This window comes from Netta rufina (genome assembly GCF_964035555.1).
Source record: "Netta rufina genome assembly, chromosome: 1".
Classification (NCBI taxonomy): Eukaryota; Metazoa; Chordata; class Aves; order Anseriformes; family Anatidae; genus Netta; species Netta rufina.
The window spans coordinates 30,010,246-30,033,837 of NC_140123.1; the positions used below are offsets into that span (position 1 = coordinate 30,010,246).

Consider the following 23,592-nt stretch of genomic DNA (forward strand, 5'->3'; position numbering starts at 1 on the left):
TGCCTTTTGATCTACAAACTTTCTGTTTCAAGAAGCGCAATAAGATCTTAACCAAAAGTTTCCACGGGGAAAAGTTACCACTAGCATCAAATGCCAGTCGAACCAAAACTATCCCAAGTGCCAGAGAACTCCGGATGAGAGCTACAGACCAAAAGAAGTGAATAACACAGCACTGCCATCCAAGAAGGGCAATCAAAGGGATATGTTTTAGGCCACTGGAAAAACAAAGGAGCGAACACGCTGCAGTGCATACAGTGCTTAGGACTTATTTCAAAGGAAATCCTAGAGGGGTCCAAGCCAGCAGAGTCCCATATAAAGGTCACAAGGCATGAGAAGGGAGAGAATAGGGGGGAAAGTAGGAAAGAGAATGCTCTTAGTATGGCACGGGCAAAATTTTATTGTGGTTTCTCTATGCAGCACTGGGTAGATCATGGCCTTGTAGGAATCTTTGGAGTACAGCTGCTGAGGCACTGCAAGAGTTAAAATTTGGAACAATTACATTAAAGTGTGGAAGGAGTAAATGAGCCCCTTCTCCCTTTCCATCTCCGTTTTCCTTTCCTCCAGTTCACCCAAACATCCTTTTCTTCCATAAAAATAAAGATTCAAACACCTGAAAAATATTTAAGCGCAGCTATCACACTCCACTGAACGCTGGCATCTCAATTTCATGCAAAGTTCATGCTGTAAGAAGTCAAGGCACCTTTCATCACCAAGACACCTTTCTGACACTGATGTCTGGATCCTTTTCTGTTTGGCCTCAACCCTTTCTGACCTAATCCTCCGGCTTTATTTTTAGAGCTTTTTCTAAGACCTTTTTTGGACCTTTATCTAAGGTTCCGCCGCCTTAAATATGACCACCCGAACACCAATACCACCAATTCACCCTAAATAGTAAGGCTGCTTCGCATTCAATTCCTTTTATGCCCCTGACACTTCTAAACCTGGTCTTTATGGACTACTGGCTGTAGCACCAGTACATAAAAAAATCTGATGTCATCTGCATTCCTCCAAGGGTGGAGGCAAACAAACACTTTCTTAAAATGAGTTCTCAAGAAATCCACATTTCATAAAACCAAAACATCCTGTTTCTATAAACAAAATTGTCAAGCAACAGCGTTCTAGAAGAGATACTCAAGGAGGAATTCTTAATTTAATTAAAATGCAACTTTTCTTGCATTTCATTTAAAGCGTTCTTCTAAACGGTTCTCTGGTGCTCCATCAAATTCTAAGCAAAAAACTAATTTTTTTAAGGTCTTCTTAACACCAGTCATGGTCTCATTTATCTTACCCGACGATTTAAAAATGACAAATCATTCTGAGTTCAAGTCAAATTACAGTGGCAACCAGTTAATGGTGCTGTCTGCAGTCATGTCACATTAATTTCAAGTAAGGATATAAAAGTATTGCTAAAAGAAAAAAAAACTTGGATGTATTTAAGAAATCACTGTCAGAAGTTAAAGCTTGTATACCGCTGAAACAAATCATGTTCTATAGTCTTATAAGAATATATTGTCTACCACAAGAGCCTTTTTGAGTTGTTCACACCAGAACACCAGTCATTTTGATCTGGTTGTGGAGCGTTCATCTGATGTCTACTCAGAGAAACTGAGTGATTTCCTCAAGAAAGCCATTAAGGATATAGCATCATCTGTTGTTTTTTTTCAGATCTTTTCCTAAAACCAATATCATTCAAGATTTCCTGAACTTTTACCCCCTAGAACTCAAAATCATTGTTGACAAAATTTGCAGTGACAGATGTTAATGGTGCAGTAAGTGAAAACAAGGCCAAGCTCAAGACATCCTAGGACCTGGAGCCCAGGGCGGGTTAGGGACAAGCTCCGCTGTAACCCTGTCAGATGAAAACCCTCAAGCACAACGAAGCCTGCAGTCATAGTCTTGGGAAGCGTCAGCATAAGCTAGGAGCGCTGATTATCACAAGCTTGACTGACTCTACGGTACAAATGACCACTGTGAAATTTGGATGCTTTAGCAGCAAATGTTGGAAAAGAAGCTGAATATATATTACCTCCGCTGATACCTCGCTAATCGCTGCGTCCAGCTGGTGAGTTAATTAACTGAAAAACAATACAGAGGTTAAAGAACCCAAAAACATGAGGTCTGAAATCACACTCCAGAGGTCTGCGTGTTTAGGAGCAGCAGGCCACAGCAGCATTCACCACAGCAATGTGGTGACACAGCCTCAGCTGTGTCCTCTGCCCCTGGGCTGGTGGTTACCTGCCACAGAACAGGGGCAGCAGGCAGAAGCACGTGCCAGCTCCTCAACACCCCAAGTCATAGCCTGTCCTGTTAATTTAAAGCCATCGTCATCACCATTTCCTCGCCCTAGGTAGAAGGGTGACCTTTAACTAGGCAGCCAGGTGGACTGCTGCAGCAGCATCTTCGTTTACATAACCCCTTATTAATGAAGGCTCCTAGTTTATTGAAGACAAATGCTTAAAAATTAATTTCTAAACAACTGTGGAAGACTGAATCTCTATCTGATAGAGTACGTGAACTCATCCAGTAGACAAAGAACATAAAGATCAAACGATCAGAAGTTGAAGCTACAACACAAACTAGCATGTGCCATTCCTTTTATTTACTTCCAGAGGAAACACAATTAATCATGTTAGTATCACTGGCACACTTGAAAATCGATACAGTGCAAACGAGCAATGAATTTTTGGTCTAGATACGAAGACTCAGGGTAATTTATGGTCAGTACTGGGCAGAGGGTCAAACTGGGTCAACATAAAAGTCTCTTTTGGTATTAAGACGCATCAATTACTCCATGCTTCAACAAATACACTCCCAGAATAAAAACAGCAGCATGAAATAAGGTGAGATGCATCTGGTAAAGAATGACAGGAAAGGCTAAATGTTATTGAAGCATTAGAGAAATTCCTTTAAAAGAAAGCATCCTCTATTGATAAGGCAAAAAAACTTAATAGCTTATTGCTCCTGATCATTTTTTTTCTGTAAAACTGTTTCCTGTGGACTTACTTGTACTATTTCCCAGTAAAGATGGAGTGGTTATACTCATATATCCTTCATGTAATAATTTAATCATAATAACTGCCAAATAGGATGCGTGAAAAGTTGTGACACAAGGAGAAATACATTGATCTGCCTGTCCTCGTGCTGTACATATCAATGTACATTCATCAAATTCATCAATGATGTATTTAGACATACATGATAAAATAAAACTATCATGCATAAAGTAGAGCATGAAACAGATTTTTCAAATCTAATTTAATACACACACACAGTAACATGCTGGAACTGCATGAAGTTTATAAGCTATGTCTAGAGCAGCACAGCTTCTCATGCAGAATTTTTTCCACGCTGATTTCACCCAAAACATAAATCTGCCTGGATTTTTATCCGAGCTCTGCTTATATAAAAACAGCTTTGATTTCATGCGGCACCACGCGTTACTTCCACTTGTTCCAAGACAAACAATTCGGGGAAAAAAAGCTAACAGATTTGGGAGAGAAACAGAGGGAAGCGATATCCAGTCTTTTTCAGAAGTCTCTTCCAGAGCTTTTACTGACGTAAGGTTTTTCAGATTTAAATAGTTAGCCTCTCAGCGTTCTCCTGACTATTCAAAAATCCCAGCTACGTAATCACCCAAACCCTTCAGAAAACATTCAGAATAGTGCATGTAACGCATGCACGTGTACATATATAGAAATTGGTAGGGTTGGTTTGTTTGGTGGTGTGGTTTTTTTTTTTTTCCCAATTAAATCCTACTGTGCTGGATAGAAGCATGAGGCAACTTCAAAGACTTGTCCTGCTCCCCACACATACAGTCTCAAACGCAACCCTCGTGCTTCACCATCCTCACCAGAATTGCACAGAAATTGATCTATTTCTTTATTTCAGAGCCTTTCCCCACTGAGGCCAGACCATATATTCATTCTTTCTCCTCTTTAAAACCCACTTGTAGAAAAGCCTCTCTTTTTTTTTTTTTCAGACTACCATTGCTTCAGAGACAAACACGACTTCCATTTTCCTGATAAACTAGATGTTGGAAGTATCACGTGGCCACCTCTCCCACAGCTTAACATTTAAGTGCATAACTGAAATGCTTCAGCGAGGCTACCAATTACTGCAGTTATTTCACTACCGCACAAAACTGCTCAACGCCAAACTGAGCTATAAGATTCCAGAAGCCATTTTTAGCCTCAGGCCCTAGGCCAAAAATAACCTTTTCAGTTCTCTAGGAAGCTAAACATACAAAGATATGAAAACTGGCAGAGGGATTACAGCGCTTCTTGCCAAAGGAGTGATTTGATTTTAACTTCATGCCCTTTCATATTACCTGGTTCTTAATTAACAGCAAATCTATAATGACTTTTCTTTTTAGAGACTGAATATTCGCGAACCATACTGTCATGCTTGTGTGACAGGTATAAAATGATCTCTACTATAAAGTGATCTCTTCATTTTTACATGGCATTAATAAATTTAAAATTGCTCCAGGACATAGGATCATAACGAAAGCTTCAAAAGTTTGTATCTTTACTACTACCCCAACATCTTCCAGACAAAAACTTCAATTAAAATGCCTCCATTTCCATTCTTACAGATGTTTTTACACTGCCTTGATGGAGTTGTAAAAATAGGAGCCAGAGAACCAAAGCTGGATTCTTTTTACAGTTTTGTCCTCGATCTGTTCTGAGTTCTGGATTAAACTTTCTCATTTCTGCTCCTCATTTTCTCCCATCTGTAAAATCAGGGCTGACCTGTATCTTTATAGAACAAGGAAATACCTCATTGAGAAGAACAACGTTTGCAAGGTAATTTTTAACAGAAACACAGAACAAGGTCTACTCTAGGACCAACTGAAAACCAATCAGCTCTTACAAGTCATTATATTAGCACTCAATAGAAACACATAAAAGGCTTTTAAATTAATAAATATACAAGAAATTCAAAATACTTTGTCCGCCCTTAAGAAGTTCCTGCTTGGTTAAAAAGTTGCATTCAGCACGCTTTAATGTGCCAGTAATAGTTGCAATACATGATATGAAGGAATATACCAAAAGGGCAGCTGTCTTGTCTCTAAATTCCATCATTAAAATTTTAACAAAATGAAGTCAAGGTTGGAAACATTACTCTACACCACTCGCATCAAAGGATTTTCTCTGAAGAGCTAGCACAAGATCTTCTTTGCTTTTCATGTTGCATTTGAATAAGCATATAAAGAAGAAAAAAAAAAAGAGAACGGTTCCAAAGTTGTGGAAGAAATATGTCTTTTCTAGAAGAGAAAAAAAAAGAACAGGTACAAAAGAAACTAAGCCTTTTCAGACTCAGACTCATCTCCAAAAATAATGGCTGAAACAAAGCATTGTCAAATGAACACTGCAGCTTTCCATCTAATTTGAATGTTCAGGTGATGAATGAAAAGGTCCATTATAGCACAGCCGCAATTGGGTAAAGCGCTCTGTTTGCTTCTGCGTATTTTGACTAGGAAACTACATAATTAGCTCATGAGGGATTTAAAAAATAATAATCAAGAACTACAAGCAATAATAAAGTATGTTGATGTTGTATAGAAACAAAGTGGTGGTTCTGACAGGTCTTAAAGTAAGATAAAGTATGGAAACTACATTTTAGATGGACCCCGCAAACAAATTCTTGGTCATTTATCTTTCTGCAAAAACACTTAGGAGGGGAAAATACCACCTCTGGTAAAACACCCAAGTGACACAACGTGTGTGAGCGAGAAGCAAGCACAAGCCCCTAGTATCAGGCCATCTGAACCAGCCGGTAAATGGAACACAGGCGAAGAGCAGGCACGCAGCCAGGCTCAAACTGAAATCTTGGAACGGGGATCGCAGGCGACGCTTACTGAGCAGGGAAACACCACCGTACACTGTGGAAGGCAAAAAGACTACTTGAACCGGGATGAACTCAATAAAGAAAGAAATAAACCCCATAAACACAATATCCAGCAAACATGGGAAACCTGGGTTTAAGTTTCTGTTCAACACCCAGGGCAACCCTCGTGCCCCGGAAGGCTCCTTTCATCTTTGACCAGGAAGCCCATCCCAAAAGTCTCCATCCCAGTCGATATTCTGTAATTATCAACCATACAAATGACGCTAGGTTCTTCCTCCTTCCCCACGGAACTGTTGTTACCACACTTGCTGCATCTTAAAAAGGGTGAACTGAAAAAAGCAGCTAGGCCTCACCATTCTCAAAAATATATATATGGCAAGGGCACTACACGGCAAGTATAAATAATTTTACCCCCCTATTCCTTCCATCACGATATTTATAAATAGTTAAAAGTTCAAAAGTAAAAAAAAAAAGTCACTTGAATAATAATTTTACTTACCATGGCAACAATCTCCCTATCTTTAAATGCTGAGACAAGGTTCTGGCTATAAATAAACCACCATATTTATACTTCTGGTATCTTGCCTTACTTCCAGTAAGCCTCATCCAAGCACCCAAGTGCTCCACTTCTTTCCTTATCGGACTGATCTCCAATTCAATTTTCTTCTCCTACCCAATTTCTTGCCCATTTTCCACAACTTCTCCATCAGTTTCAGTGCTTACCAGTCTATCTCTGCGCACATCTTACAAACCTGTTTCTTTCCGTTCACCAACAGATCCAACTTGTCACTCGTGCTTTTCTCCTCACGTTGAAATGGTTTTTCTCATCTGATTTTTTATTTTTTTTACTTCTTCCTTCTCTAATGCAGTGCTACAAAGAAGTGCTGCTGCTGCAAATAATACAACCAGTGATGCAGACTTTAAATAACTGCCTCTATAGCCGTAATGATAAAGTGAAATTTTGTCATTTGCAGTGATGTGGCTACTTGTAACAGAGTATGACATATTTAAATACTTAATTCTAAGATTTTTTTTTTGGCTAAATTTTGTTTCTTTGGTTCAGAAAGTTATCTACCTTGAATCTTCCACCACATATGAATGTCCCACCCAGTAGCATCTCCTACCAAAAAGGATTTACGAGGCTGTATTAGTAGAAAACCCCTAATTCTGGTCTGTATAGTTTAATCCAAAAACTGGATTTTAAACCAATTACCAGTCTTGCATTTTACAGCACTGCAGTTTAGGAAGAAAAAAAATCAAACTTCTGTTTTTAAAGCAGGTGTCTCAAATCTACCTTGTTGTTGGCAATATCCATTTCAAAAGGAAAGGGTTATCAAGAAAAGCACAGAAACAATTGTAGTGAGACAAAACATTTATCTCTACATTCCTAATTGATATATGCAACCAGTTTGCCTATTTCAATAAATTAATCTGTTGAAAAATAAGATAAACAGGGTGACAGACAACAAGCATTTTCTGACATCTTCCTGTTTGGTCAGTAAAAATAATTCTGTCCACTCTACAGAGTGCATTTCTAAATAAATAAAAAAAGGAAAACCAACTGTGTACGTTTGCATACTCCAAACTCAACACTATAATTACTGCAGCTTGCACTAAAGACTGAAATCACCCACAGAAAACCAACAAAAACACCTCATCCATTCAGCAGCACAGGTCCTTTGACTGGATGCTCAGCTGTTCTGCTGTCATTCTGCTCCTGATAAAGCTCCAAAACCTCCAGCTACTTCCCTAACCATACCCCGAAGAGCCACCTTACAGTCGCATCATAAAATTTGCAGCGAGCTTGTAACCAAGGGAGCCAGAATTCCCACAAGTTCAGCAGAACATGAAACATCTCATGCGGCTTCAAAAGTGAGCGCAAACCTCAGGCTCCAAATTAAACGCAGAACCAACCCTCATTCGGCTCTGCCACCACTGTCACTTCACTCATACATTGCTTTTTTATTATTTTTTTTTATTTTTTAAGTATTTCTCATACGGACTGGGAAAGAAGAAAGAGAGACTGTCATTGTTATTTCTATTTTTAAATAGTTAGGAGGTTTACAGATATTATGGTGTTCTGCACCATACAAGGAAAAAAAGGGATAAACCAGCAAGCTGGCCAGCGAGACACCCCCGGGGGAAAAAGGGTGGGGAGAAATGCTAGCATTTTAGAACTGAACTCTTTCCACAGGGATGCATCTACCCACAAATTCAGCAGAATGTAATTATTCCTCCAGAAGCTTAACTCATACAACGCTCATCACTGCTTTGCCACTGATCTGCACCCTGAGCGTGGTGATAACATTTCTGGCTCTTTCCATTTTACATGTGGGAAAACAATAGAGGGCACAAAATTTTCATAACTCTGATCTCACTAGAACATAAGGATACCTCTCTGGTTTCAGAAGTGCCCTAAGCTATTTAAAACATATTGATTTCAATTGTGAATTAGGTATTCTAACCAATTTGGGAATTTTCACAATCTAGAGGATATTTACTAGCAGAGCAGGCAAGAAGAAGGCAGGCAGAGCAAATAGCTGGTAGCCTGGGGCAGCCACTCACCTCATTCCCACTCATCTCACCCTGCCAAGAGCGGTCAATCTGATGCACAAAACACGAGTTTGGTGCATTCTTGGTGGCTCTCACAACTCTGTAAGCAGCAAAAAAGCCACCAGCTTTCCCTTCTGGGGGTGTTCAAGGAAAGGCTGGACGTGGTGCTTAGGGACACGGTTTAGTGGGTAACATTGGTGGTAGGGGGATGGTTGGCCCAGATGACCTTGGAGGGCTTTTCCACCATTAATGATTCTGTGGTACCGCAGGTAAATGAATGCTAAGCTTCTCAAATTTAAAATTCAACAGATAATCTTTAAGGTATCAAACTATTATTTCTAGCATAAGACTTGCAAACATCATATATGGTAGTCAAATCATTTCCTCCACATTTTTCTAATTCTCTGTTCACAAAATTAGGGTTATCATTAATGTAACTGCTCAAGAAACTTGTTTTTCTTCAATTTTACTAAGAACATACAGCTGACCTGCTTGCTTACCATCCTGCCCATTATTTCACTCCCAACACTTTATATATTTTCACTCAGTACTCCATAAACCTTCCCCCGTTTTCCACCATTCCTTACCTTCTGTCTTCGAATAACAACTTCTTTACACGTTTTCTTGTTCAAACCTGTACTGCATTGGCACTCCTCTTCCAAGCCACAGCGCTGCGGAGCAGGTATTCATTCTGCTTTGTCGCAGCTCATCCTGCCCCTGGTCTCTTCCCCTCACTAAAGCCCTGAGTATTTTCAACACCCTAGGTGTAGTAATTGTATTTGGATTCACTCTGACATTGCCGTTTTACAGATGTCTAAACCAAGAGGTCTTTTGTGTCAACAACACAAAAGAAACAAACCAAGGGAAGGAAGAAGAGGAGACACAAACCACAGAGGAATATTTGGCTTCTGCTTCCCACAAGACTTGTGATCGCAAGTGGCTCTTAAACAACACGCTATTTCAGCTAAAAGCATGTGAAAAGCAACCTACAGCACCTTTACTGCCACAACAGCACTTCTGGAGCTCCGAGTCAGTCGTTCCCAAGGCAGACAGGCCAAGGACACACGAAGTGACAGGATTTCCACAAGAGCAATGAGTTTTCACCCATCTACAAGCATGGCAAGGCCAAACAGGCTTTGACAGCTCTAGGTAGGGCTGTCTGAACAAACAACCACCTTAAATTGGAAGTTAACATTAAAAGTAAAGAAAGGTTCAATAAACAGCTGAGTTTAATGTTGTCAGAGAGCTTTCACCCTCCCTCCTGTTGTATGATTTCTAAGCTGTCATCTCTCCTACCTCTTCCTCTTCGCTGTTGAACTCTTGGAGCTTCACAGATCACAAAGGGAGCCAGCCAAAAATAAAATAAAAATCACCACACTGTGGAAGATGAGCACACACACAAAGCTGATGGTAGAAAGCCATTAATCTGCTCAAGCCACACTGTGAAAGAGTAACCAGGCTGCTGAGTACTCCCAATTTGTTTTCAAGCAACAAAAGCTGCTCTGAGGCTTTAGTTTGTGCTGCCCAACGCCAGCAGCACCTGCAGAGTGACTGCATTTCAGCCAGGAGGGTATAAATCTCCCGACAAAAGAGGTACTTTCAAAAGCACAATTCATTAGCCTCTATACAGCAAAAGAACTAATAGACTCTGAGTCAATCACGTTGATGTTTGCACGATCCCCAAAGCACGAGGGCCTACCCTGACCTGGGGAGGGAAGAAAAGCACCAAATGGCCTCAGAGTAGCACCAAGTTCTGTCCATTCATTCATTTTTTTGACTCAATAACACAAAAGTTATACAGTAACCTCAAGAAACAGTTACATCCCATAAATTTTGGCTGCGGGGTAATATTCAATTCACTTGTGAGGATAAACAAACATACTTCCTCCTTTTTCCTTGTCATGATACGCTTAAGACATGACTTGTGTAGAAGAGAATAAGGTTAGAAATCTTCAAATAAACACAGGAAGTTTGTAGAAAACGACTGACTGTTGAATATAAGAAGAAACAGGCCTTTTTTTCCAGCCCTCTGGTTAATTTTAAGATGTTATTGACAAGATAAAATTGCTTGGATAAAATAAGCAAAACGAAAGGTTCTCAAGAAGCCCCATTCAAAACCAAAAAGCAATATAATGCAAATATAAATTCCAGAGGGGGAGCAGTAACTATCAAAGAGAGCTCTTAAAAGTTTGAAAGAGACCTATCGAATCTCCCCCAGGGACCAGATACTAACCAAATTCTGAATAATCTGGCATTGCTTTATGAAATTGTGCAGTAATACCAACAAACTACTCAGTGTCTGTGACATAAATGCTGTTTGCATGGGAAGGAATCAAGTAAGCAACTGCGCATTTACAGCTATATGCAGGAGAATCCCCAGAAGTGGAGGAAGAACCGCTTTAATAAAGGAGCCAAAGAAAACCAGCAAGAATAAATTAGGGCAATATACATAGCTGTTTATTTTAAACTAACTAAAAAAAACCTGTTTTATTATTATTATCATTAGCAAGGAGAACTAACTATAAGAAGTGTGTTTCACCTGAACCAGAAGATATCACCAAAAATCCCACAGGAAGTGCTTAGATGTCAAAATTCAAGCTAAAATGCCCCACAAACTAACACCACAACTCTACCTTCTCTCCCATCTCACCACAAGCAGCAGCAAGGGATGCTGCTTCCCCATGGGCCTAACCCACGCAATCGAAACAGATGAAAATAGGTATTCAGGAGAAAAAGTTCAGAGGATCTGCCTTCAAAACAAACAAAAAAAAAACAACAACCAAAGCCTCCAAAGAGAGGTTGAAGCGATACAGGCAGCCCTGACTGCACATTTAAGTAGCAGCTTTGGGGCTTTTTCTTCCTCTTTTATAAGCTAACATGCTTCTAGCATTCCCTGTGGTTCTGAGGAATATAATTGCATGCTATTACTTAAGAACTATGTGATTACCGTGCCACTGTCTTCTGCGTAACCCAGCCTGTAATAAAAGTGATAAGAATAGCATTTATTATTTTTGAAATGGTTCTCGCAACGCATCCACGCTGATGTGGTTGAAAACATCTGACTAAACTCCCGATACTTTGCATAGAGGATTTATTCTCTTCTAACAGTACTGCGCACCACACAAACTCCCTTCTGTGTGCAAGATACTGCCTCAAAGTTCAGCAGACTGGGTCACTCGGCTCTGGAGCAAACCTTTCAAAGACAACAAGGAAGAAATGTTTAAGAGCTGGAAAGCTGCATGGAGGCTCGTAGGATCGTGTCTTTATAAGCGAGATGTAGTCATTGCAAAGAAAAGTCACAAAAGAAAAGCCATTCCAAGGAATTGCATAAATAGAAGTGACAAGTACAGCTATGCCTCCGCTGTTGCTATAGAGCATAACTGAAACGATAACTAGACAAGTCAAGTAATTCACTCCCAACTATGAAAGTTACATCCCTCCTGCAAATTTATCGATTGCTCTATGAAATCTGACTTCCAACTTCAGGGAAAAAAGTGCATGAATAGAGAATTTCAAGTTTAACTCTTCTATCTTCCTCAGACCTGTTTAAAGAACTCAGAACTTTTGCAGAAAACAAGATATATAACATTTTACTTCAGAAGTCTGCATCCCACCCTTTTCTCAATCTAATTCTTTATCTAAGGCTCTATAAAACATTGTCAAGATTCAGATATGGTCTCATTTTCTTGGAAATCCCCTGCTCCACAAATCTCTCAACTCAATCCCCCACGCTGGTCTTCCCCGAATCAAGGATTGCCTGTATTTTTCTGTGAGATTAGCCCTCTTTAGCAAAAAAAAAAAAAAAAAAAAAAAAAGAAAAAAAAAAAAAAAGCTTTAACAGAAAAAGGCTACTCCTGAACCAAACATCAAAAAGTTTCAAGGTTTCAGAGACATATCAGCACATCAAATCCAAGAGTAAAAGTCACTCGCTGCCAGGACACATGCCAAGTAGCACACAAAAGCACTGTTTTTATATCATGCACATTTATGGAGAGGAAGCCAGAGGGAAAATTCCCATCAAGAGTTTGTCCTGAGAGTTTCGAAAAGCTGGGCTCAGGCCAAGCGCCTCTTCTGTTTATATATTCTACTTACGCAACGTAACAAGTGAAAAGGAGCACCATTTTTTTTTCAGAAACATATCAAGGTAGGGCTTCACTCACAAGGCAAGCAATTCCCATTAATCAGCTGCAACATGATCTTACAAACACAATTATCAAGTAGCTATAGATTAGCACACGGTTTTCCTAAGTGGGGAGAATGAATAAAGGACACTTGTCAGAGAACCGAGGCATGGGCTGCTCCACGCTGCCATTTCTACCAAAGAGAGGAAGAAAAATCCACTCTACGTGTATTTTGTACTGGGCAGCCTTTGTGAAAACTCTGACAAAGGCTGTTTTTTTTCTCCAGAACGTGAAACTTAATACTAAATATGTAACAGGCACGTGCCACCTATACAAACACCACACAGCTCCTGCAGAACGTACTTACACAACATACAAACATATTCATTGCCAAAGGATTCATTTTCTGTGCATAACTTTGCTTACCAACGGCCTGGATCAGTATTAGCTCAAATCAAACATGCCTAAATGTCTGGGTTTCCCATATCATGGCATGTCTTCATTAGACCTCCGTTTTAAAAAGAACAGAGATAAGACATCTTGCTTCGGGAGACAAGCTGCAAGTCATTCTTTTAGCTGCATACAGCGCTATTACCACATCTTATCCCTTTCACTGCACATCTGTCACGGAGTTAATCGTTAGCGTGGCAAATCCTGCTACCGATTAGCGAGTTTCATTTATCAGGTTTCCTATTTCTCTTTTGTTGATAAGGCTGTTCTCACAGAGCACTGTGAAATCCATTTGGCAAGAACAAGCGACGGAGCCAGCAAACAATATGAAGTCCACTACACACCAGGGAGGTTACTCTGCTCCCGACAGCTGGGCTGGATGCAAGTATGCAGTAAGCACCTGCGTCTCTGCGGACAGAAAAGCAGAAATATCCTCGTGCAGAAGTAGGTGCATGTTATCACATGCCTGCACACAGGTGCAGCACCTGCTGCTCTGCGGGACAAGAAGAACAAGCAACTACTTGCCTGCTCCTCTGCTGCTACAACGCAACCGTCTGCAGCAGGCAACTGGGGACACAAAAGTGCACGTGGAGGCAGTAAAGACCTTAAAAATACACCAGTCTTCCTAGTGACACTATGTAAAGAAGGAATTGGGTTCCACTCCCCTGCACAGACAGGGTGGAAGAACAGATGGGACACTTCTTTGAGGGGAATGAGCCTTCAGGTGAGAAACAAACGTGCCTTTTTCCATGCTGGAAGGAGGCAGTGAGGGCAAGGTGAATGCAAAGTGGATTTGCTTCCCCTCACCACTCCCACCCGCAGGGCTGTGAGGTCTGTCCCCTCTGCAGACCTCTGGAGCGATGGTTTTCTCTGCCTGCAGATGTCCAGCACACGTGAAGAAAAGGACTTCTCACCATCCTTGAGACAGCACTGCATACAGAGGTGGAAATATGGCTGCAGGAACATTAGGATACAGACACCGGGATCGACCTGTGGCTTTATGAAAGGCACCGTGCTCCCTGAGGGTAGCTGCAGAGCAAAAGATTTCCTGCAGACACCCCTCCACCTGCAGCACGTAAAACCAGCGACATGAGCATGTCCTAATGTGGTTACACACGGGCTTAATCCCCTCCATGGCAGGCAGGTCCACCTACACGCAGGGCGAAGGAGCAAGCCTGTATCTCATGTAACCTGCACACGCATTCCTTGTGCAACATATCCAGTGGTGGCCTCAGCACAGGCACGGAGGAGGTGCCCTCGCCCCAGAGAGGAGGCTGAGGAGAGGTGGGAGGCAGAAGAGGCATGGAGGAGCCACCAGCTCTGCCTTACAAAGGCGGGGTGGGCGTGTGGGGGGGGCGGCTGCAGCCCTCCAGCCAGATGGGAGAGCAAACACCTACCTCAAGCACCGAGCTGGGAGAAAGCTAAATAATAATAATAATAAAAAAACAAACAGACAGAGCACACTAATAAAAAACCAGACAAACAGACAGAGTGGGACAGCGGGGACCCGCCTCAGCTTCCCCAGGGGGGCAGCCAGGAGGGGGGGATCCTCAACGATTTTAATTACTCCCCCTCACCTTATAGGGTCCTCCACCTCAGAGGGGTCCCCCCACCTCATACAGGGTCCCCTCACTTCATATAGGGTCCCCCATCTTGGAGGGATCCCCTCACCTCCTACAGCGTCACCTCTCATCAGAGTGGTCCCCTCACCTTATACACAGCCTCCCCATGTCAGAGGGGTCCCCCCGCTTCATATAGGGTCCCCCCATGTCAGAGGGGTCCCTTCACCTCATACAGGGCCCCCCACACCTCATATAGGCTCCCCCTGTGTCAGAGGGGTCCCCTCACCTCACATAGCATCCCCTCACCTCATATGGGGTCCCCCCATGGCAGAGGGGTCCCCTTAGCTCCTATAGGGTCCCCCCACGGCAGAGGGGTCCCCTCACTTAATATACGGTCCCCCCATCTCAGAGGGGTCCCCTCCCATCGGAAAGGTCCCCCCACCTCGTATAGGGCCCTCCCATCTCAGAGGGGTCCCCTCACCTCATACAGGGTCCCCTCACTTCGGAGAGGTCTCCCCACCTCATATAGGGTCCCCTCACCTCATATAGGGTCCCCCCATGTCAGAGGGGTCCCCCCACCTCAGAGGGGTCTCCCCCACCTCATACAGGGTCCCCTCACCTCGGAGCCGCCCCCCACCTCACCCAGTGCCCCCCCTCGCCCCCAGCCCCCCCCAGCCCGGCCTCACCTGCCCGCACCGTGTCGCTGAGGTCGTGGCTGAGCGCGGCGGCGCTGCGGGGGAACTCCTTCAGCTTCCTGCCGCTCAGGCTCAGCCCCCCGCGGTGCGCAGCCTCCTCCAGCGCCCGCTCCAGGCCGCGGCTCAGCGGCGCCTGCAGGGCCAGCGACACCCCCCCGGCCCCGGCCCCGCCACCGCCGCCGCCACCTCCGCAACCGCCACAACCGCCACCGATGCCGCCCCCAACCGCCAAGGCGGCGGCGGGGAAAGGCTGCGGCTCGCCTCCCAGCGTCGCCATCTTCCCCCCGGCCGCTGGGGGTAGCCGAGGGGCCGCCGAGCTCCGTGCGGGTCCCTCCCTCACGGCCCTTCCTCCTCCTCCTCCTCCTCCTCCGCCCGCTCGCAGCGCTCCCGGCAGCGCGGGGGGGGGGGGGGGGGAAGAGCAGGGGCGCGGGCTTGGCGCAGTGCGCATGCTCCGGCTCCCCTCAGGGAGCGGGGCGGGGCGCGGCGGCGCCTCCTGGCGGCGGGACCCCCGCCCTGCAGCGGGCGGCAAGGGGCGTGCGCGGGGGGGTGCAAGTGGTTGGGGGGTGGAAAAGAGGAAAAAAAGAGGAGACTTTTTTCTCAAAAAGAGCAGTCAGGCACTGGGACAGGTTGCCCAGGGAGGTGGTGGAGTCACCGTCCCTGGGGGTGTTCAAGGAGAGGCTGGACGTGGTGCTTGGGGACGTGGTTTAGTGGTGACACTGGTGGTAGGGGATGGTTGGACCTGGTGATCTTGAAGGGCTTGTCCAACCCTAATGGTTCTCCATCTGCATATGCAAGTGTGCTGACATGTTCATATACACCGCACATGCATGTGCAAGCGTGCTGCACATACACGCAACATACCAGGGGAAAAGTACGGGTGAGCCCTCCCTTGCTTTTTCACACAGCACCCCTTCCCCCTTTGGTTCCAGCTAGCATAGAGTTAATTTTCCTCCTAAAAGCACTGTGTTTGGGATTTAGGGTGAGAATAATATCAATAACATACCGATGTTTTAATTGTTGCAGAGCAGTGCTCACACCAAGCCAAGGACTTTCCAGCTTCTCGCTCTGTCCTCACAGAGGGCAGGCTGGGGGTGCAGCAGGAGCTGGGAGGGGACAGAACTAGGGCAACTGACCCAAAATGACCAAAGGGATGTCCCATGCCATGTGGCATCGAGCTGAACAGTTAATATAGGGTGGCTGGCTGGGGTGGGCAACTACTACTCAGGGACAGGCTGGACATTGGTCAGTGGGTGGTGAGCAATTGCATTGTGCATCACTTGTTTTGTACACATTCTTCGTAGCAGTACTACTATCATTATTTTCCTTTATTCTGCGACCTAATAAACTGTCTTTATCTCAACCCACAAGCTTTCACTTTTTTTTCCCCAGTTCTCACCCCCATCCCACTGAGAGAGGCAGGATAGTGAGCTAACAGCTGTGCGGTGCTTAGCTGCCGGCCGGGTTAAACCACAACACCCTTTTAAAAGGAAGCCCCCCACCTGCTCGTCCCCTTCTGCTGGCATCCATCGCAGCTAACAGCATCCCCTCTCTAACTGCACCAGCAGCTTGTAGTGGAGTGGGGTGAAACTATGGTGCAGGCACTGAGGCGAGCATGCATATGCTGAGGCGGAGCACGTTTCATTTGAAAATTACAAGCTGCAGTGACTCTTGCCGCCGGACTCCACAGGCCCTGGGGAGCACCTGCCCTGCAGAAGGAGTTTCTGAAGCCTGCTGCTGCTGCAGGCACTGCTTCACACCTGTGCATGGCTCTGGAGCCCAGCTTGCCCCAGAGAGACCCTTCGAGGGGTGATTTGGAGTGACAAACCAAAGCGTGAGGCCTCATGCTTCCCCGCCACTCAGAGAGCTCAAAGCTAAAAAGGGACCCATATATCACCACGTGTGACCTGTACTTTACAGGCCATTACGCTTTGCTCCGTCCCCCTGTGCTGTGATCGATGGCTGATGTTAAATTAAAGCTTCCCAGGCTCCAGGAAGTTTAACACCAAGTGCTACAGGGCAAAGGAAGGCAGAATTGCCACAGGGAAACACCTTTAGAAAAACAAAACAAAAACAAACAAACAAATAATAATAATAAAAAAAGAGCTCTGCAAGTTTAGCTGCCACAACAAGAAACTTAAAAGAGAGAAGGGTACTAGAGGTAGATTGAATAGCATCAAAATATCCATAAAAAGCTTCTTCTTTATAGCTGAGAAGTGCTCAGATATAACTCTTCGTATCAGCATATTTTTGTTTTAATTTTATATACATAGCAGAAGTGTTGCAGGCAGCGGCATTTTTAAGGAGGGTTGCCTCACATTAAGGAAAGGTCTGTAAGGTTAGATGGGTAGGAAGGGGATTATTTTACTGGAAGTGCTTTTGAACTGCACACAAAATATAGGCCCCAAGCTAAACTCAAATCCAAACTGTCCTTACATCTGTGATTGCTGGTTCTTCAGGTGTGATGCAGAGATGCTGGGTTTCTGCATGACAAATTCGGTCTCCTACCAGTTCAAGAAAATCGTGGGTGCACCAGAGAAAAATTCATGACACTGTTCCTTAGAACAGCCCCAAGCTGAAGAGATCTTCCCCAAGGAACACAACAGCCACCACTGTCACAGGTATGTCCAGATATCATGTTACTTCTGGCAAAGCTTGGTGGTGGCTGATTAAGATAATGTTCCCCACAAATTTCCACTAGTCACAGCATGTTCAGGATTTAAAAAGCTTCATTTGTGTTCCTGTTGGAAAGCATAAGGAAACAGACGAATAGCTACATCTTCTCAGCGATTTACAGAAAAGTGTTGATGAAAAATAGTGTGAGTTGAGTAAGCTGTGAATAAGAGCAACTGCTAGGCTTCCCCTGTAATAGATTTTCTTAATGTAATATTTTAATAGAATAAGTACTATATTCTTTTACACATAGAGAAGGCTGAAGTGTCGTAGGTTTTATGACACAGCAAATGGCCTTGCACAAGATTTCCTATGTATTAAATCCCCCAACAACATGAAACTTAATATTGTGACTAGTACTATGGAGCTAAGCAGGCAGACAGTGTATCTGCAGAAATCATCTTTCAGCATCAGCTCTTTACAGTCAGATAACAGGCCTGTCTTTCTGCGAGGTTTGGTAAGCTCAGTCACTGGTGGGATACCACACTCCTTCCTCCCCCACTCCTGATATGACAAAGTGAATTCTGGTGCCAATTTTGCTATAAACAACATGTTTTTTTGCTCTGCATTGTCTTCATGCTGTCCTGTTAATTCTGGGTTCTCCCTTAAAACACCTGACATGGGGACAGGCAGGATATAGTGGCACATAGGGCTGCCCTGCTGCACGGTCTGGCAGGGTTTAAGATCCAGGTTCTCCCTTGTAGCAATGTAAGGGGACACAGCTGTGATGGGGCAGCAAGTTTGTTTTAAAATCCTTTTTACCTGAGTTGCTGAGAAGCGGTGCAGATATGACCTGTGCTGTCAGAGCTTGGAAGTAACAGTTTGCAGGCTGACAGGATTAAAGAAGGTCAAAAAGGTGATCAGGGGACTGAGGCACCTCTCCTACAAAGACAAGCTGAGGGAGTTGAGGTTGCTCAGCCTGGAGAAGTGAAGGCTCTGGGGAGACCTTACAGCAGCCTTCCAGTGCCTAAAGGCAGGCCTACAGGAAAGCTGGGGAAGGACTCTTTGTCAGGGGGTGTAGGGATAGGACAAGGGGGAATGGCTTTAAACTAAAAGAGGGTAAGATTTAGATTAGATATTTGGAAGAAATTCTTCTCTTAGAGGGTGGTGAGGCCCTGACACAGGTTGCTCAGAGAAGCTGTGGCTGCCCCATCCCTGGAGGTGTTCAAGGCCAGGCTGGATGGGGCCTTGGCCAGCCTGATGTAGTGGGTGGCATCCCTACCTATGGCAGGGGCGTTGGAACTGCGTGATCTTTGAGGTACCTTCCAACCCAAGCCATTCTGTAATTCTGTGATTATCAGGGAAAATAATATAGCACCGAAGCTGTATCATCTTCACTCTCTGTGCCTGAGCGCTGTGCCAGATCTCAGTCTGTTCCTATAGATACAAAGGATCAGAAATTGGAAATGCTTCAGAAAAAGAAAAGATCAGTTGCAGCAGCACCGATTTCCTGTTCTCATGCAGATGTCTATGTACAAGGTCACACTCTGCACATTGACTTCGGTTGGATCACAACGTGGGCACAGCCTGACGCAGCAGTGAAGCTGCAGGGTACAAGCTGCCGCTGTAGGCAGCCCCTCCATCCCTTGCCCCCAGCTATGTGGTCTTGCTGTTACCCATATGACAGTGTTTGTGCTTGTCTGAGCCTTCCATGATCCAGCCAAGAGACTGAGAGCAGCTTAAAAATTACCTCTGGAAGAAAAAGAAATCAATGGGTGCTTTTCAGCAAACACAAGCAAATGTCACAGAGGAAGGGAAGACTGCAGAAGAAAGACTTCATGCATGTAGCAGAAGAAGATGACTATGGAGGTAACCAACCTGCTATTCAGGTCACACATAGTGGCTGTGACAGGAAAAATCCTGTCAGAGATGAGCAGGAAGTACCACAGCTGAGGAAGGCCATGAGCTGTAGGAACTCAGAGTGAACTTCTCCTGCCCAGGACTCTAAATTGACAGAAAGGAACAACAGGGTCCACATGGCTTGTTAGGATGAGAGGTGGGCAAAGGCTCACATGCTGGGATCTGGTGTCTCATGAGGTAGTGTGTGTCAGTAACTTCATGTACAGACATCTACCTCACGCACCATGTGCTCTAACACAGCTGTAGGGGCCTCAGCATGGTGTAGCTCCTACATTGGCTTCTTCATGTGAACCTCCCGGGTGGACAGGCTGTCGTGTGCAGAGGCAGAAGCGACACGCAAACATCACAAGACAAGCAGAGCCGGCATCACTCCACTTGCAAGGTTACATCGGTTTCATATGCGACGAAGAAGTCACAGCTAAGAAAAGCCCCATTATACGTCCTTGATGGCATGATTGTAATGGCACCGGGACAAAGAAAATGATGAGCTGGATCCCAAGAGTAGAAGCATGCAGGCTGAAGCTTCAAGTGGTGCAGATAAAAATCACTCCTTTCAACTGAAGCACAAACTCCTGGTCCTGCTTACAGCATGCCTAAGGCAAATGGTTCATAGCAGACACACCAGCAAGGTGAACAGCCAACCCAGAGCAGACAATGGATTGTTATTGCCTTGCAGCAAAGGGGTAGTATAAGGAGACGTTTCATATAAATCCCTCTCTATAGCACCTGCGTCAAAGTGCTCAGAAAACAGGGGGAGAGAACAATAAATCAATAAGAGGCAGGAGATAAGGGCAGTGGTAGCGATGCTGCTATACAGACATGGATGCACCAGGACAGAAACTGGGAGAGATCATGATCAAATGCTCAGCTCTCAGCTAAGAGGCCATGAAAACAGACCTAAGGGTAAAATAAAACCAGAATGAATCTGTCTTGGTATCCCTGAAACACTTGTCCTGACTAAACGTTTAAAGACAACACAATAACATGCCCACACCTGAAATATTAATTTAGTTCAAAGACTATTAGCAGTTGTAAACTTGCAGAGTTTCTTCCAAGTATCCCAGATGACCTTGAAACATGCAGTATGATAGAGGTAACCGTGTCCATGCTTACCTTGAATCCACTGCTGAAACACAACTTCAGCAGAGATTCGGTGGAGATTCATGGGACTGTAAGCAGGGTGGGAACCTTGCTCTCAAAATGGGCAGAGACAGTAGCTTGTTGTACCACAATCAATAAAAGAAAGACATGCCTAAGCTGGGAAAGGAGCAGCTTGCAGGAGTTCACCTTCACAAAAACATGAAAGGGCTTCTGGTAGGAGAAGAAACCATCTGAGTAAGGAATAACGTGTCTTCTAATAAAAATAGAGGAGACAATTAGTTATTGTCACTAGACAATGAGACAGCATTCACAGAAAGATACTGTTGGCAGTCCCACAATGCCTCCAGTGTATGCTGTTGAAATACCACAGTTTATACGTCTATTGCAAGAAAACTATGCAAACCTGATTTCCTACCCACAGCAGACTATTAACACAGAGACATGGAATTGAAACAGAAATACAGAGTCCTCAGTCTTTTGTAAAATCCAGAAAATGCAAGGAGATGGAAGATGCCAATCAAGCAGATGAACTCCAGTTTCTCAGCAGAGCTTAGGAAGTGTTGGGGCACACAAGCCAGAGATTTTATAAGAGACGTCTTCATGGTTGTCGGAAAGGCAGCAGGTAAAATGCTTCGTGTCCCTGTTAAGAACAGCAGAAACACTGAGACCAAAGACTGCCTGGAAAGCAGTTGTGATATATATGGGGGAAGTGAAGCCTTAAAAGCCAAAAGCAGCAGTAGAAATGAAAGAACAACTCTACCAGAATATCAGCCCAAGTCTTTTCCCTGCAAACCACACAAACCACCTCACTGGTATAAACATGTTCTCAAGACACCTGGGAACTCAGTATGAGCCATGAACCAGCATCAGCCCAGCGGTTGCAAACCACTCACCTGACTTGAGTCAAATAACTAATTTTAGTTTACCAGCACTGCGTCTGTGTGTTTCCCCCATTCAGTCCAACCATGTTGCTGATACCCAGTCAAGTGGCAACAATAAGTTGGAAGGTAAAATTACAAAGAGGGTGTTCAGATATCTGCCACTGCGGGGGGAAAAAAGCGTGCATGCAATTCCTGAATGGGGAGTTGTACCCAAGAACACATTAATCGCCATTAATGCTTTGATTACACACGCAAGTACAGATCTCTGCAACCACCAGCATCTCTTTATCCAGAAGGTATTTCACCCCTAAGGGACATCCTTGCTTTCCAACATACTTCCAAAACCATTGGGCTAGCTGCCCCCTCATAGCTGCCACTATTGCCAGTGCAGCAAAGGTTAGGCAAAATAACAGCACCAGCAGAATAAGACCTTTACTAAAGAGTAAAGAGCAAAGAATAACCTCCTCCATGGATGTCCTGACACCCCCAAATATCAGCAAGGATGCCAACATGCAGCTTTTAGTGGAAGGGCAAGTCATATGGGCCCTCAGTTTTAGTCACTCTGCTTCAATCACTTTTCGTGGAAGTGAGGTATTACAGAGAAGCAGATTTTTGCCCATGAAGGAATGCTGCTTTGGTACACAGCCAAGGAAAATGCTGGACTAGGGACAGGATCCTGACTATATTATGCATTTCAAGAAGTATGAGCTTATGGCAGTATGAGCTTCATGACGTGTTAAAAAAAAATGCATGTCTAAGACCAGCCTCCAAGTCTTCTCTACTTCACATGTGATATAAAAGGAGCTGATAGTGTCTTGCCCATCCTGGGGTGCTCAAAAGTAACTTAAATCCACGTTTGCTGTTTGCTATCTTGCAAGTATTGTGGGACAGCTCTTGGAAAAGCAGGAAAGAATCAAGATCAAAGCTTCCAATTTAACTGCAATTTATGTCCTCACCCCATCCATAAAGATCAAGACATTGAGCAATTCAGACCAACCATCCCAACAACAATAATTTTCACATAACTACAGAGAAACATAACACCTGCTTGTTTATTTGAGAGAAAAACAAAGACTCAGCTTGTTTCGGCGTAAGCCACTAACACATCTAAAATAACTATAATAACCCTATACCAATTAAGCATATAAGCAATATTTCAGAGGCATTTTTATCCCAGCTAGCTAGAGAATACACTTTGCTTAGAGCAGTCTTCTTTTCTTTCAGCACATAACAAAACCTCCATCCTGTCAATAGTTGCTTAACTTTAGACATGCCCAGTGGAGGTGAAGGCAGAAACACAAACACATTCTGTGTTGACACGGTGTTTATCTGCCAGAGGAGGCCAGGATCTCAGGACAATATCGAAAGGTTATTGCCCAGCCCAACAGCCATTCAGTCCCTCCGTGCCTGCTTTGTGTGACGTCCCCCCAGCACAGCACCTTGCCACAAATGTGCTGCACATCTCTACCCCATCCTCTCATCCCAAATACTGCCCCCATGCCACCTCCACTGGCTGCTCAGCAATTTGCCTCCCACTGTCTGTATCCTCAGCTTGTGAAGCAGATCTCTGGAGACCACCATGGGGTGGGCTGGGGTGCTGAGGATACCCTGAGGGGGGACCTGAGGAGAGGAGGTGAGGCCTGCTTTGCTGTTCCACGTGCAGCAGAAGGTACTTTCAGGCAGCACGTCACCAGCTTGCAGCATCCAGGTGGTGAGCAGGATCCCTGCAAGGCATCCAGGGACGTCTGGGTCTTGCAGTCACACTATGGGGCTGGGAAGTTTCCACTGCTCCAAAACCTCATGTGTTGGGTACGACTGATTGGGCACGTGTGGAGCTGGGTGGGAGCCA

At 44.4% G+C, this 23,592-nt stretch overlaps 1 protein-coding gene across 1 annotated transcript in view; it reads right to left on the minus strand.

The window, feature by feature from the left end:
• The window catches only part of LRCH1 (leucine rich repeats and calponin homology domain containing 1), a gene marked incomplete at its 5' end in the record, with an annotated part of 116,051 nt that extends 100,543 nt beyond the window's left edge, over positions 1–15,508 (minus strand). Inside the window, one exon of the mRNA XM_084296715.1 lies at positions 15,223–15,508. Coding sequence (XP_084152841.1) covers positions 15,223–15,508 — 286 coding nt within the window. The remainder of the gene's footprint in view (positions 1–15,222) is intronic.
• Positions 15,509–23,592: the final 8,084 nt, after the last annotated feature.